This window comes from Prionailurus bengalensis, chromosome A2 (assembly GCF_016509475.1).
Source record: "Prionailurus bengalensis isolate Pbe53 chromosome A2, Fcat_Pben_1.1_paternal_pri, whole genome shotgun sequence".
Lineage (NCBI taxonomy): Eukaryota > Metazoa > Chordata > Mammalia > Carnivora > Felidae > Prionailurus > Prionailurus bengalensis.
The window spans coordinates 6,124,477-6,139,796 of record NC_057348.1 but is presented as its reverse complement, the minus strand read 5'-3'; the positions used below and the strand labels follow the sequence as shown (position 1 = coordinate 6,139,796).

Genomic DNA, 15,320 nt, shown 5'->3' with positions numbered 1-15,320 from the left:
CACAAACACGTACACTCGCAAATCCACTGACAAAACACAAATGCACACGCACACTCGCCACCACTATATCCTCTGGACACCGACACCTACACCATACGATCCTTGCACACACATGAAAAACACGGACGCACACGCATACACATACACACAGGTGCTGTCACACGCCCACCCAGAGAGCACACGCAGACACCCTCAAATTCGCGCGTTCACCACCCGAATGCGTTCGGAGACGCACACACGGCTACAAACACACACGCTCTCTACGCTCCCAACTCGCCATCGGACACAGGTGCAGCCACGCACGGACGCTCACGTTCACATCCAAGCGTACACGCTCGGGCCAGCACACACATCCGCAAACAGAGGGTCCCTCGTCCTCCCCAGCGCACGCGCGCACACGCACACGCACACGCACTCCTCCGCAGCCTCCCGCCAACACCGCAGTCCGGGCCCGCCCCACCCGCTGCAGGCGGCCAGGCGAAGCCGGAGGGGGGCGGGGAGGACCGGGTCGGGGTCCGGGCCGGGGGCGGGGCGCACCTGGGCTCCGCCCCGGGGCGGGGCCGACGCTGCGTCGCGAGCGCGAGCGGCCGCACCTGGCTCGGCGGCGGCGGCGGCAGCGGCGGCGGGCCCGGCCCGGGTGCGAGCGCGGCGCAGCCCAGCCCGAGCGAGCGCGGAGCCGGCTCCCGCAGCCCCGGCGCCGCCATGGTGGAGGCGGCGCCCCCGGGCCCGGGCCGCTGAGGAGGACCTTCCTGGTGCCCGAGATCAAGTCGCTGGACCAGTACGATTTCTCGCGGGCCAAGGCGGCGGCCAGCCTGGCGTGGGTGCTGCGGGCCGCGTTCGGGGGCGCAGGTACCGGGCCGGGGGCGGCAGGGGCGGCAGGTGCGGGGGGCGGGGCGCCGGGCCGCGGAGGCCGGGGCCGTGGGAACAATAGCGCCGGCCGCCGGGTGTGGGGGGGCGGGGGGCCCGGGCTCGGGCCCCGCCGCGCCGGGCCTCCGGGCTTCCTGCTCGGCCCGGGCGGTGGACTTTGCCCGCCCGGCTGCGGGAGCGCGGTGGGGGTGGGGCCGGCGGCCCAGATCCGGGCCGGGACCCCGGCGTCCGGAAGCCCAGGTGAGCGGGGCGGGGTCTCCCGGGCGGGCCTTGCACGCCCTACCCCCCCTCCCCCTTTACCCATTCACATCACGCGCCCCCGAGGACCCCCCCACCCCTACCGCCCCGCAGCCGAACCCACACCCCGCGTCAGCCCTCCCTGCGCTGCGGGCGGCGAGGGCAGCTCTGGGAGCCTCTTCTTTCGCCTCCATGGCCCCGGCCAGCGGCTGGCAGCTGTGACTTATTACCCCATTTTGCCTGGGAGCCCAGAAGGGAATTGGCTTGTCCGAGATCGGCGGGGGTGGGGGCGCAGGTGTAAGGCCTTCTCCCACCCGGGGCAGAGCCTCCAGCCCTCCCCTAGGGCCACGTGTGTGGGGAAGTCAGGCCAACCCAAGGGGGAGGGTGCGGGTGGGTCCCCGGGATTCAAGGGCGCGTGTGGGCAAAGTCAGGGCCCTAGGGCAACCCCATCACCCAGGCCAGAGCTGGGAGCCAGGGCCTGCTGTGGGGCAGGCGGGGTTAATTAAGGTCTGGGCCTTCCCAGGCGTCCTAAGGGGGACGTCTGCTCTCCCACCCGCCTGGCCACTGGTCTTGGCACCTGCTGAGCACAGCCCATCCCCCCACCCCTTCAGTGGCCTTCCCAGATCAACCTGTTCTGGGTGTGGGGCTCGGGGACAGCTGCCCATGTCCTGGGTCCGCCCAAGCCTGTGTCTTTCTCCCAACACCCTCCCATGCAGGGTCCACTCTGGGGCCTGCCTTTCCCTGAGGATCTGCTTGAGGAAGAAAGGGGGCTGGTAGGCAGAGATCTGGGTCTGCCCCAGCCTCTCCCGTCCCGGGTTATGTGGCCTTGGTTAGAAGGCTCGACTTTGGGAATCAGAGTTGGGCTTAAGTCCCAGCTCCACCGGGTTATGGACAAATTATGTCAATTCTCTAAGCGTCTGTTTCCCCTGTGTGTAAGAAGGCATTTACGTTCACTCATTTATCCGTTTCGCAAATGTCTGTGGGGCACCCACTAAGTGCCAGGGCAGTGCTCGGGCGGCTGGGATCCCGGCACCTTCCTCACAAGGTTGCTGGACAGCAGACCTCAGATTGGTTCTGGCGCACAGTGCCTGGTAAACAGCTACTCGCTGTCACTGCTGCTGTGACCCGTTGTGGCACTGTTATTAATAACATTAATATTATCGTGGAGCAGAAAATGCCGTCCCATTTCATAGAAAGGAAAGGGAGGTCTCCTGGGGAGATGCCCTGACTCACCCAGTCCTGTTCTCCCTGACCCAGCCCCCTGCACTGTTCGATCTCCTCCCCGAGGGTGAGGGTCAGGGTGAGGGTCACGTTCAGTCAGCCTCGTACCCACCTTTTCTAAACAGAGGGGGCTGAGGCAGGTGGGACGCCTGGCCCAGAGGGGGAAGTGGGCCACAGAGCCCTGCTTGATTCACGAACTCTGGGACTTTTTACCGATGCCTGTTGGGTGCCAGGCTGGTGCCGGGACAGAGCGATGGGGGTGGAGTTGGGAAAATGGGGGATGGGACACGAAACCAGATCTGCTTAGGGTGATAAGGTCTGCGTTGTAGAGGCGAGCAGTGGGGCTGGGGGAGGAAAGCCCCGAACTCTGCCGAGGAGGGGAGGGGAGGGAAGGGAAAGTTTGAACCTTGAGGGACGCATAGGAGTTTGCCAGGGGGAGGCCACATGTGAAAAGGCCTGGGGGTTGGCCCATCAGGGAGTTCTCAGAGAAAAATGTGCAGGGCCCAGTGGTGGGGTGGGGGCCCAGGGAGGGGGGAGATGAGAGAGGCTGGCGGGACAGGGGGCCTCTTGAACTGTGGCCGGGAGGTGGGGGGATGTGAGGGCGCTGGGGAGCTATAGACTGGGTTTGGGGACTGACAAAATCAGATCAGCTATGCAGTTGCCCCCTGGGGAATGGTGGCTGGGGTGGGGGGGTGGTCCTGGCAGCCTGGGAGCACAGGTGTAAGGAGGCTGGGCACGAGTGCTGGCAGGTGGCCTCTGTGGGACCGAAGCTCAGAGATAAGAAAGGGTGCCATCTCTACCCAGTTTGGGAGACACCACCTAAGTCCCTTACGCCTGAACGTCACTCTGACCCATAGGGCAACTGGGTTCACGTCAGCTCGGATGTTTATTAGCGGTGTGATCCTGGGCGAGTTAGCTCTCTGGGCCTTGGTCTTCTCATCTGTACAGTGGGGAGAAGAAGCGTCGTGAGGATTACACGAGCGAATGCATACGAGGTGGCCGTGTATGTCAGAGGCGCTCTAGAGCTGTCTGGTCCGGTCTGGTAGCCATGGCCACACGTGGCCGGTGTTCATCGTGATGTGCTATGAATGTAAAAAACACACAGTGGCTCCCGAAGACTTGATACAAAAAAAAAAAAAAAAGTGAAATACCTCACTAACAATGTTTTTATGTCGATTGTTGAAATGATAGTATCAGATATATATTGTGTTAAGTATATACTAAGGTAATTCTCCATTTCTTTTTTTTTTTTTTTTTTTAGTTTATTTATTTATTTTTGAGAGCGAGAAAGCGCGAGTTGGGGAGGGGCAGAGGGAGAGGGAGAGAATCCCAAGCAGGCCGTGCACTGTTAGCACGGAGCCCGATGCAGGGCTCTTATCCACGAACTGTGAGATCATGATGACCTGAGCCGAAGTCGATCGCTTCATCGACGGAGCCACCCAGGTGCCCCCCGTTTCTACCTTTTTAATGTGGCTCCTAGAAAGTTTAAAACTACATGTGTGGGTTGGGGCGCCTGGGTGGCTCCGTCGGTTGAGCGTCTGACTCGGGCTCAGGTCATGATCTCGTGGCTCATGAGTTTGAGCATGAGTTTGAGTTGCTGACAGCTCGGAGCCCAGAGCCTGCTTCGGATTCTGTGTCTCCCTCTCTCTCCGCCCCTCCCCTGCTCGTGCTCTGTTTCTCTCTCTCTCTTAAAAATGAATAAACATTAGAAAAGAATTTGAAACTACATATGCGGGTCAAATTGTATTTCTGTCGGCCAGCACTATCCGATGGTAAATGATCCATAAACATTTTTAGTAGAGAGCGGTGGCTCTGAACCCCGGGGGTGGTTTTGCCTTCCAGGAGACCTTTGATAGTGTCTAGAGACCTCTTTGGTTGTCACTGCTCGGGAAGGAGGGTGTTACTCGCATTTTGTGACTAGAGACCAGGGACTCTGCTGACCATCCTGAAGCACCGGACAGCCTACCCCGCCCCCTGTGAGACACAAAGAATTATCCACCCCCAAGTGCCGGCCGTGGTGCGGTATAGAGGCATAGAGGAAGCGCTTGATAAACATGAGCTGTTGGGTAGCCCTAGCTCACGTGTTTTCATCTCGAAGGCCCTGACAAGTCCTGCAGGAAAGAAACTTGTTTAATTTTGCCAGTGGGAGCAGGAAATGAGCAGGGGCTGGGGAGACGGGGAACAGGGTGTGGGTTGGGGAGATGGAGAAGGAGCAGGTTTGGAGCAAGGTACCGAGCATCATGGGAGATGCCCAGAGGGCAGTGGGACACACGGCCTGGGCTGCAGCAGGTGGCAGTGCTCAGATGGCCACGGAAGCTATCACTGGGCGGGCGGGCTGGCAGGCAGGGGTGGGGGGTGCACGTGTCCACTTACAGGGCTGTTCCGACCGAGCTGTCAGGAACCTGGCATTGAAGGGGCACGAGGGGAAGAGGCCTGGCTCGAGTGGCGGGACAGAGAAAAAGATGGAAAGCGGGGAGATGCCGGGGGAGGAAGGTTTCCGGAACAAGGAGGTGCTGGGCAGAGCGCCCGGGCGAGATACAGTCCACAACCGTGCGTCGGAGGGCTGCTGCTGGCCTTGGGGAGGCTGGGAGCTGGGAGGGCAGGTTGGGGGGGGGCGGGGGGAAGGAGAAGTCTGTTCAGAGAGTGCACACAGCTATCCACAGGGGCGGAGCGTTACGTGGGAAGGTCAAGTGTGACTTCAGGGGGCGGGGTGGAGTGAAGGCAAGGAAGCCTGGGTCCTTACAGGTGAGGGCAGGGGGTCTCCGGGGAGCCTGGCTGTGACGACAGGCGCGTGAGAAAGGCCTGGTGTGTTGTGTGCCGATGTTTTTAAGCGGTAGAAATCTGCCCCCTCCCGTTATTTCAGACACATAGAACCCCAGTAGACAAAACAGCTGTTCTGGTTGGAATAAGAGTTAGGGCCTCCCTGAAAGACCCCCACGAGGGCAGGTCCCCTAGGCTGGCTTCAGTCACCTCCTCCTGGACCCTCCCAGAGAATCGTCCTGGTGACTTATTCTGGTCTTTCTGTTCCCCACCCATGGATCCTGCTTGGGGTTCCGTGCCCCCCCACCCCCCCACATGGGGTTTCCTCAAGCCTCTCCCTGCCCTGCCCGTCTCATTCAACGTCTTCAGGGGGTTTGTGGCCGCCTCCGCAAGGTGATCTCACCTCTCTCCAGAGCCCCGGCCCCTCACGCTCCGCTTTTGCTGCCTCACCGCCAGTACCCCCACCTTCCCACTCACACCTGATGGGCCCCTGGACGCCTCCTTGTCCCTCCCCCGCCTCCTCCCTTCAGTCGCCAGGTTCCGACCGTTCACCCCCCTCAGAAGGTCTGCAGTCTGGCCGGCTTTCTGGTTCCCTGGCCCGCCTGCCAGACCCCCGACTCCACAGTTCATCCCACCCCTGCTTCCAAGCTGACAGAGGGTGCGGGGGGAGGGGGGGTGCTGCTAAAGGCCTGAGTTTGAATCCCAGTGCCGGCACTGGCCAGCTGTGTGGCCTTAGGCAGGTTGCTTTCGTTCTCTGTGCCTCAGTTTCTGGAGTTACCACTTGTGCCCTGGCTGCTGCTTCCTAGGCCTGCAGGGCACCCGGGGAGTTAGGTGGGTTAAGGGATCTTGTCGTAGTCGTCGTTGTTCTCCTCGGAGGGCCTGCAAGACCACCGCCCTCCCAACAAGCCCCTGCGCGGGTGGCCTCTCCCCTTCCAGAACTGCCCTTCCCCCACCCCCCAGGCCACTGCCTGTCCCGCCTCCTGGCCTTTGCCCCTCTGCCTGGAGCCCCTTCCTGTGGCGAGCTCCCGCACACCCGCGCCCGGGTCCCCTAGCCTCCCCGTCCCGTGCCGTCCTCCGACGCATGCCTGGGCCCTGACCCGCCGTCACCCGCCTCGCCCCGCAGAGCATGTGCCCTCGGAGCTGTGGGAGCCCTTCTACACCGACCAGTACGCACAGGAGCACGTGAAGCCCCCGGTGACACGGCTGCTGCTCTCGGCCGAGCTCTACTGCCGGGCCTGGCGCCAGGTGCTGCCGCAGCTCGAGACCCCCCCCAGTCCCTCCGCGCTGCTGGCCCTGCTGGCGCGGAGGGGCACGGTGCCCGCGCTGCCCGAGCGTCCCGTGCAGGAGGCCGACTTGAGGCACCAGCCTATCCTCATGGTAGGCCCCGCCCCGGTCCGTCAGGCCCCGCCCACCAGACGCGGCTCCTCCCCCAGGCTCCTCCCACCAGGCCTGGCTCCTCCCCAGAGACGCCACCCTGGTCCTTGAGGATGCGCTTGAGGACAGGGCCCACCAGGAGTGGCTCTTCCCGGACCCCTGTCCTGGCTCCTTCCCCGAAGCCCCACCCACTAACCCTGGCTCATCCCCAAAGCCCCTCCTACTTCAGGCCCCTCCCCACACACCTCGAGGTTCTTCCTCTGGTTCTCCCTCAGAAGCGGCCAGGGGAACCCCCACCCCTCGCTGTGGTCTCACTCTTGAGCCCTTCCCTGCACAGGGAGCCCACCTAGCTGTCATTGACGCCCTCATGGTTGCCTTCGCCTTCGAGTGGACAAAGACACTGCCCGGTCCCTTGGCCCTGGCCAGCTTGGAGCACAAGCTCCTTTTCTGGGTGGACACGGTAGGTGGGGTCAGGCAGGCATGGGCTGGGGGCCGGCATTGCCCAGGGAGCACAGTGCTGACCTCTCCCTGCTCCCCAGACCATCCGGCGGTTGCAGGAGAAGACTGAGCAGGAAGCTGCCCAGAGAGCCTCTCCCGCGGCCCCTGCAGATGGGGTGGCCCCCGCACAGCCCTCGGTGAGACTAGGGCGACGGACGAATGGACGGACACGAGGACGGTCGGAGGGAGGGCTGGGTGGGAGGGGAAGGGCTGCACTGGGTGGGGGGGGGGGGGGGGGCTGGAGGTGACTCTCTCTCTCTTTCTGCCGTCTCCCCTGTGCCTCTCCCGCTGCTCTCCCCTCTGCCTCTCTGGCATCAGTGCCCCACACGCTGGTACTGGAAGCTGGTTCCTGTAAGTGGGGCTGTTCCTCCGCCCCGTCTGCCTGCCTCGCTTGTCGCTTGGTCTGTCTTGTCTGTTCTGCCTGCCTGTATGCTCCCTCTCCTACCTCCTCCCAGCTGTGAGCAGAGGATATGGGACCCCGGCCCTAGGGGACAGAGGGAACCTCTCCGTAGACCAAGAGAAGAGAAGCGTGTTAACTGAGAAGGCAGATCACTCCCCAGTTACCTGACCGGGGAGGCGGGGGTGGGGGTGGGGGGGGATGGGAGGGAATGAGCCTCTCCTCCCAGTAATCAAGAGGGCAGAGCTTCTGGGCTCGGTCATCTTTGCTGAGGCGGGAGACTTCCGGCACCCCTGAAGGGGGTCCCTAGCCCATCAGGCACGTGGATCCTGACCCCTTAGCCAAGAGGAAGGCCCCCAGACCCAGAAGAAGGTAGAAGAACCTTCCTAAGACTCCAGTTTCCCTGAGGACAAGCCCGGCTTGGGTGGGAGGGGGCGTCCATCCCTGAAACACAAGGGCCGAGTGGCCACTGCCAGTGGGGGCTTCGGGTGGACGGAGTCCCGCCTCTGCTCACTCGGGAGCCTCCCTCCTTCCACTCTGTGGCCTGGGTTGGGGGCTCCTCTCCTTCTGCCTCCCCGCTTCCTCCGCAACCCCTCCCCAAGCTGGGGCCTGGGTCTTTTGTGGGCGGGGGGGGGGGGATGACTCCCTGCATGGGAGGCTGGCTGTGTGGGGTCCCTCCAGGCTGGGAGGAGCTGGGGTCCCCAAAGCCGGCCAGAGCGCAGTCAGGGAGCTGGACAGCCAGGGCTCGTGACAGGAGTCAGGGCTCTCTCTCCCCTCCCCTGGAGGTGTGCTTGGGGGCCCAGCAAGTCAGCGCCCCTCCCGCCCCGCTGACGGCTGCTCCTCTCCCCCCAGCACGCAATTGCCTTCTGTTTGAAGGAGTCGGGGAGCAAACCCCCCATGGTAATGTATCCCCCGCCCCGGGGTCCCAGGAGTCCTGCCCCAGCCCTCGCTGCTGGCCTGGCTGCTCGCAGACAGTTCCTTTGCCTCTTGCTGCTGCCCTTCCCCTGCTCCAGGCTGGCCCCACTCTGGCTCCGGGACCCCCAGCTTCACGCCCCCTCACGGCGGAAACCCCAGGCCTCCCCACCCAGCCTGCATGACCGCTGCCCCGGGGGCCGGCCTGACCTCTGACCTAACCCGGCTCCCACCCACAGATCCGATACCGCAAGGACCGAGCTGTGGCCCGACGCGCCCCCTGCTTTCCAACCGTGACCACCCTCCAGGATCTGGCGAGCGGGGCCGCGCTGGCCGCCACGATCCACTGCTATTGTCCCCAGCTCTTGCGACTCGAGGGTGAGTGAGCGGGCCTGGGCCGCACCTGTCCGTGGGAGCTCGACACCCAGGCGTCCGCCCCAGAGTGCTGCGGTGATTAGGAGTGCAGCTCTCAGAACTGGCGGGCCTGCGTTTGAACATTTCTTCCCCTCGTTAGCTGTGTGACCTTGCGCAAGTGTCTAAGCTTCTCTGTGCTTCATCGAATTCACGCCTGCAGCAGATATTTATAGAATGCAAGCTGTGTGCCAGATCCCGTTTTAGGTGCCGGAGACCCAGGGTGCACAATACGGACATGCTCCTGACCTCAGGCAGCTCACATCCTGGTCGGCAGAGAAAGACAATAACTTCATCCAGAAAAACATTCTGGACGTTAGGTGCTCCGAGGGAGGGCGAGGTAGTTAGGAGAAGCTTTCTGACTTGAGTTCCTGGGGGACGAGTTCTCCCGGCAGCTGGGAATAGTTGCAGAGGCTGGAGGAACAGCCCGTGGTAGTATCCGCTTTGTAAAGGGCACCTGGCCTGAGGCCCGGCCCGTAGGAGAGCCTCTGTGCGTGTCGCCTGCTGGGCCCTCGCTTCCCCAGGGCCCCGTCCTCCTCCGCATAGAGCTGGGGACCCAGGTATCCTGTCCCCGCAGAGGTGTGCCTCAAGGACCCCATGTCTGTGGCGGACAGCCTCTACAACCTCCAGCTGGTGCAGGATTTCTGTGCCTCCCGCCTTCCTCGTGGCTGCCCACTGTCCCTCGAGGACCTGCTGTACGTCCCACCGCCCCTCAAGGTAAGGCCGTCTCGAGGCCTCGTGGGCCGAGGCTGGCGTCCGGGGCCGTGGGTCCCAGTGGCTGACCCCGCCTTCTGCCTCCAGATCAACCTGGTGGTGCTGCTCGCCGAGATGTTCATGTGCTTTGAGGTGCTGAAACCTGATTTCGTGCAGGCTAAGGACCTTCCTGATGGTCATGGTGAGGCCTGGCCCGGGGTGTGGGGCGGGGTAGGGAGGCCAGGCCCTGCCTGACCCTCCTCTCTCTGCTGCAGCGGCCTCCCCCCGGGCCACGGAGGCCTCTTCCGCCCAGAACAGCAGTGGCTGCAGGTATGGTTTCCCCATTGGGTGAGTCTCCGTGGCCGTGGCCCTGTGACAGGGCTAGGGGATGCTCTCTGTTCTCGGCTCCTGGGAGAGGTGAGCAGGGGCGGGGCAGGGAGGGGCCCTGGGCTGACGTGCATCTCTTGGCAGTTCTCCTGTCTTCAATTTCCGCCACCCACTCCTGTCACCCGGCGGCTCCCAGTCCCCACTCCGTGGATCCACAGGTGAGGGCAGGGGTACAGCTTGTCACTGGAGACCCCTACGCAGCCACTACCCCCGGCTGACTTTGTCTCTCCTCCTGATCCTTCCACTGGGTCCCTCAGGCGCCTGAATGACCCGGTGGTGACACTCACCCCCACAGTGGCCCCCAGCTATCTGTCCACATAATGCCCATCAGTGCCACCCCCCGGCGGACCCCACCCAGGGTGCCCAGCGCCGTAGTGGCCACTGAATGACCGCTTACCACCCCTCCCCAGGCTCACTGAAGTCCTCCCCGTCCATGTCCCACATGGAGGCCCTTGGCAAGGCCTGGAACCGTCAGCTCAGGTGAGTGCGTCTCAGGGGCCTGGCCGGTGGAGCAGGCTGGGCAGGGGTGGGGCCGGGGCTTGTCCCAGGGGCTGACCCCTCCCTCCTGCCGCCCAGCCGTCCCCTCTCCCAGGCAGTGTCGTTCAGCACCCCCTTTGGCCTGGACAGCGACGTGGATGTCGTCATGGGAGGCCCCGTCCTACTCCGCTCGGTCAGCTCAGACAGCCTGGGCCCCCCGCGCCCTGTGCCAGCCCGGACCCCCGTGCAGCCAGCCCCGGAGCCTGGCGACCTGCCTACCATCGAGGAGGCCCTGCAGATCATCCACAGTGCCGAGCCCCGGCTGCTCCCAGATGGGGCTGCTGACGGCAGCTTCTACCTCCACTCCCCCGAGGGGCCCTCCAAACTGCCGCTGGCTTCCTCCTACCCACTCGAGGGGGCCTCCAAAGCACCCGCCTACGTGCCCCACCCCGAGGCCCCCTTGAAACCATCTCCCTGCACGGTGGCGGAGATGTCGAAACCGTCGGCCCTATCCGAGGGCTCCCCGAAGGCGGCGGCTTCATCCCCAGCGGCCAACAACTCCGAAGTGAAGATGACCAGCTTTGCTGAACGCAAGAAGCAGCTGGTGAGGGCTGAGGCCGAGGCAGGGTCCCCGACGGCCACCCCCGCGGCACCAGAGGCCCTGAGCTCTGAGATGAGCGAGCTGGGAGCCCGGCTGGAGGAGAAACGGCGAGCCATAGAGGCTCAGAAGCGACGGATCGAGGCCATCTTTGCCAAGCACCGCCAGCGACTGGGCAAGAGCGCTTTCCTGCAGGTGCAGCCTCGGGAGGCCGGAGGGGAAGCGGAGGCAGAGGCGGAGCCAGGCCCAGTCCCCGGTGGGGAGCGGCCGGCGGGTGAGGGCCAGGGCGAGCCATCCCCGCGGCCCAAGGCAGTGACCTTCTCACCCGAACTGGGCCCAGTGCCCCCCGAGGGGCTGGGGGACTATAACCGGGCGGTCAGCAAGTTAAGCGCCGCGCTGAGCTCGCTGCAGCGGGACATGCAGAGGCTCACGGACCAGCAGCAGCGGCTCCTGGCTCCGCCCGAGGCCCCTGGGCCTGCCCCGCCGCCCGCCGCGTGGGTCATCCCTGGTCCCACGGTGGGTCCCAAAGCCGCATCTCCCAGCCCTGCTCGGCGCGCCCCGGCTGCCCGGCGCAGCCCCGGGCCCGGCCCCAGCCCGACACCCCGAAGCCCGAAACACGCACGGCCGGCGGAGCTGCGGCTGGCTCCCCTGACGAGAGTGCTCACGCCTCCCCATGATGTAGACAGCCTCCCCCACCTGCGCAAGTTCTCGCCAAGCCAGGTGCCCGTGCAGACCCGTTCCTCTATCCTCCTGGCGGAGGGGTCGCCTCCAGAGGAGCCCGCGGCCCGGCCTGGCCTCATCGAGATCCCACTGGGCAGCCTGGAAGAGCCCACGGCCGAGGACGAGGGAGATGGGAGCCCCCCTGGTGCTGAGGATTCCTTAGAGGAGGAGGCGTCTTCGGAGGGAGAGCCCCGGGCCGGGCTGGGATTCTTCTACAAGGTGAGTCGCAGAAGCAGGTTGGGGAAGGGGCGGGGTGGGTGGGCACAGGCGTGGAGGCGGAGAGCCAGGTGGGAGTGGGCAAGGACAAGGTGGGCGTGGCCAGATGGACAGATGGGTGGGTGGGTGGGTGGATAGACAGATGGACGGGGTGGGCGTGGGTGGACAGACGGGTGGGTGACAGACGGACAGGGGCGGTCGGATAAGCAGGGCTAGGGTCTTCCACTTCCGTCTCATGCTCTCCTTCACGCTCTGCCCACCTCGGCCCTGCCGGTTCCCCTCCCCGCTCTCCCATGTCTGGTCCCTGTTCCCCATCCTCACGGCACCCCCATCCTGGCCCGGTGCTCTCACCTGGACACCTGCACCCGCATCTTGAACGGCCTCTGCTGTCCACCCCACCCCTCCATCCCTGGCCATCTTCAACTGAGCAGCCAGAGAGATTTTTTTTTTTTACTACGAACTGGACCTTGTCACTCCCGTTTAAACCCTTCGGTAGCTTCTCTTGCTCTCAGAATAAAAGTCCTTCCGTGGCCTTAGGCTCTGCCCACCTCTGACCCTCCCAGGCCACCCACCCCCCCCATCCCAGCCACACCGGCCTCCCCATTCCAGGCCTGCTAGGCTTGTTCTAGCCTCAGGGCTTTTGCATTTGCTGTTCCCTCTTGCCTGGGATACTCTCTTTACCTCTCGCCTTCTTGTCATTCTCTCTCCCTGGTCACCTTCTCCAAGAAGCCTTGCTTAGTGCCCCCAGGCTGGGATAGATCCCTCCCCGCCCTGTAGACTGGTAGCTGTTTTATCTTAATATTTTTTAAGTTTTTATTTATTTTGAGAGAGAGAAGGGAGAGTGAGGGAGGGGCAGAGAGAGAGAGAGAGAGAGAGAGAGAGAGAATCCCAAGCAGGCTCCCCACTGTCAGTGCAAAGCCTGATGCGGGGCTCAAACTCATGAACTGTGAGATCATGACCTGAGCCAGAACCAAGAATCAGATGCTTAACCCACTGAGCCTCCCAGGTGCCCCAGACTGGTAGCTGCTTCTGATGTATCAGGTCGTCTCCCGCCCTGGGTTAAGTGCTCCGTGTGAACAGCACCCGGGTCCACTCTGGTCCCTGTGCCGCACGTAGAACTCTGCACGAAGCAGGAGCCAAGGGGACGCCCTCAGCCCAATAACAAAATCGGAAGGGTGGGTGAGTGGTTGCCAGGCTGGGTTGATGGACGTCCCAGGGGAGGGACGGCCAGCCGGACTCCGAGCCTGCCCCCAGGATGAAGACAAGCCCGAGGACGAGATGGCCCAAAAGCGGGCCAGCCTGCTGGAACGGCAGCAGCGGCGGGCGGAGGAGGCTCGGCGGCGGAAGCAGTGGCAGGAGGCCGAGAAGGAGCAGCGGAGGGAAGAGGCTGCCCGGTGAGCGGAGTGCTGCCCGGGCCCCCGGCCCCCCGCGAACCCGCGGCCTGTCTGACCGCTTGATAACTCTCGGTCTGCAGGCTGGCCCAGGAGGAGGCGGCCCCGGGCCCCCCAGCCCCCCCAGCCCCCGCAGCGACCCCGGCCCCTGCCGCCAGGGCCCCCGTCGAGGAGGAGGTGGGCCCCAGGAGGGGGGAGTTCACCCGGCTCGAGTATGAACGCCGGGCCCAGCTGAAGCTGATGGACGACCTTGATAAAGTGCTACGGCCACGGGCTGCGGGGACCGGGGGGCCGGGCCGGGGTGGGCGGAGGGGCCCCCGGCCGCGCTCCGGTTGCTGTGACGACTCGGCCTTGGCACGAAGCCCTGCCCGTGGCCTGCTGGGTAAGGAGCCCGTAGGGAGGGGTGGGGCGCAGGGATGGTGCCTGCTCAGTGCCCTTTTCCAGGGCTGTGGAGACCGCGCCCCTCCCACCCCCGAGTACGTGGGAGAGGGGAAGACTGTGCGTGGGGTGACGGGGGCCTTGCCCATGCCCTTTAGACTTCCAGAGGGATGTGGGGGCTACAGTGGGGGTAAGGCGTGTTGGGCAGAGCTGGCCGAGTTGTCTCCGGGGTTTCGTGGATGAGGCCCCCTCGGGTACGTTCAGGGGCAACAGCTTTCTAGTGGGGGTTTCCCCACAGCCTGCTGGGCACAGCTCCTGCCCCCGTGGGTAGGGGGAGGTCTCAGTTGGAAGGCACAGGGTGAGGGTCTTGGGAAGGGCTGACCCCACGTGCCCTCCACAGCCTACCAGGTAAGGTCCTCCCCCCAGGCATTTGGGGACACCAGGGGCTTTGGGTGGGGATGACTCCGTGCCATCTTCCCCCAGGCTCCCGGCTCAGCAAAGTCTACTCTCAGTCCACCCTGTCACTGTCAACCGTGGCCAACGAGGCCCCCAATAATCTTGGCGTGAAGAGGCCGACGTCTCGGTGAGTTTGGCCGGGGTGGGCAGGTGCCCGCGTCTCAGGTGCCCCGAGTCTGTGTGTTCTCTTCCGCCGAAGGGATTAGAGGACACATTCGAGGCCGAGTGGGGCTCTGTCCTCTGCACTTGAGCAGGGCTCCGGCAGGTGCACCTGCCTCCCGTCGTGCGGTGTTCTGGGCTCGGCCCTTCCCCGGTCCCTCTGTGCGTGGGAAGGCTTCACCCACCACCGAGTGCATCCCCATCTCTTCCTGTCCCCCCACAGGGCTCCATCCCCATCCGGCCTCATGTCCCCAAGCCGCCTGCCTGGTAGCCGGGAACGTGACTGGGAGAACGGTAGCAACGCCTCGTCCCCAGCGTCGGTGCCCGAGTACACAGGTAAGTGGGGCTGGGGATCGCGAGCACCCCGCCAGGCCCTGCCCGCCCCCCGTCACCCCCGCTGACCACCCTGCCCACCCCAGGTCCGCGGCTGTACAAGGAGCCCAGCGCCAAGTCCAACAAGTTCATCATCCACAACGCCCTGTCGCACTGCTGCCTCGCCGGCAAGGTGAACGAACCGCAGAAGAACCGCATTCTGGAGGTGAGCCTGGGGCTGGCAGTGGGGGCGGGCGGGCTGGGGCCAGGGCCCTGCCGCCCACCCCCCCCACCCCCGGTGAACCGCTTCCACCACCCGACCAGGAAATTGAGAAGAGCAAGGCCAATCACTTCCTGATCCTCTTCCGCGACTCGAGCTGCCAGTTCCGGGCCCTCTACACGCTGTCCGGGGAGACAGAGGAGCTGACGAGGCTGGCCGGCTACGGCCCCCGCACAGTCACGCCCGCCATGGTCGAGGGCATCTACAAGTACAACTCGGACCGCAAGCGCTTTACCCAGATCCCTGCCAAGACCATGTCCATGAGTGTAGACGCCTTCACCATCCAGGGCCACCTCTGGCAGAGCAAGAAGCCCACCACCCCCAAGAAGGGCAGCAGCACCCCCAAGTAGCCTCGTCCCGGTGGTTCCCAGGGCAGAGGACAGCCTGGAGGACAATCAGTTGGCATTCCTGGGTCTCGTCTGTCCCCAACCTTGTCTGGGTAGGGCTGGAGTCCCCACCCCCTAACTTCTGTCCTGTCCTGCTGTGGGGGCTGAGCTGGGAGGTTCAGGGACTCAGGGCTCAGCTCAGTCCCCTGTCTGTCCTCCCCACCTTCTTGAATAAAATAATTTAGAAAGA

The 15,320-nt window shown here is 64.2% G+C and overlaps 1 protein-coding gene across 1 annotated transcript; it reads left to right on the top strand.

Moving 5' to 3' along the window:
- Positions 1-687: 687 nt before the first annotated feature.
- Positions 688-15,320, top strand: CAMSAP3 (calmodulin regulated spectrin associated protein family member 3). Its single transcript, XM_043590221.1, is given in 20 exon segments — positions 688-721; positions 724-849; positions 6,209-6,462; positions 6,797-6,919; positions 6,999-7,094; positions 7,276-7,308; positions 8,207-8,254; positions 8,506-8,644; positions 9,255-9,394; positions 9,479-9,572; positions 9,646-9,700; positions 9,842-9,915; positions 10,168-10,237; positions 10,334-11,771; positions 13,023-13,162; positions 13,243-13,541; positions 14,021-14,120; positions 14,376-14,488; positions 14,572-14,690; positions 14,789-15,320. Coding segments are annotated over 20 exon segments (3,786 nt in total). The 5' UTR covers positions 688-702; the 3' UTR covers positions 15,095-15,320.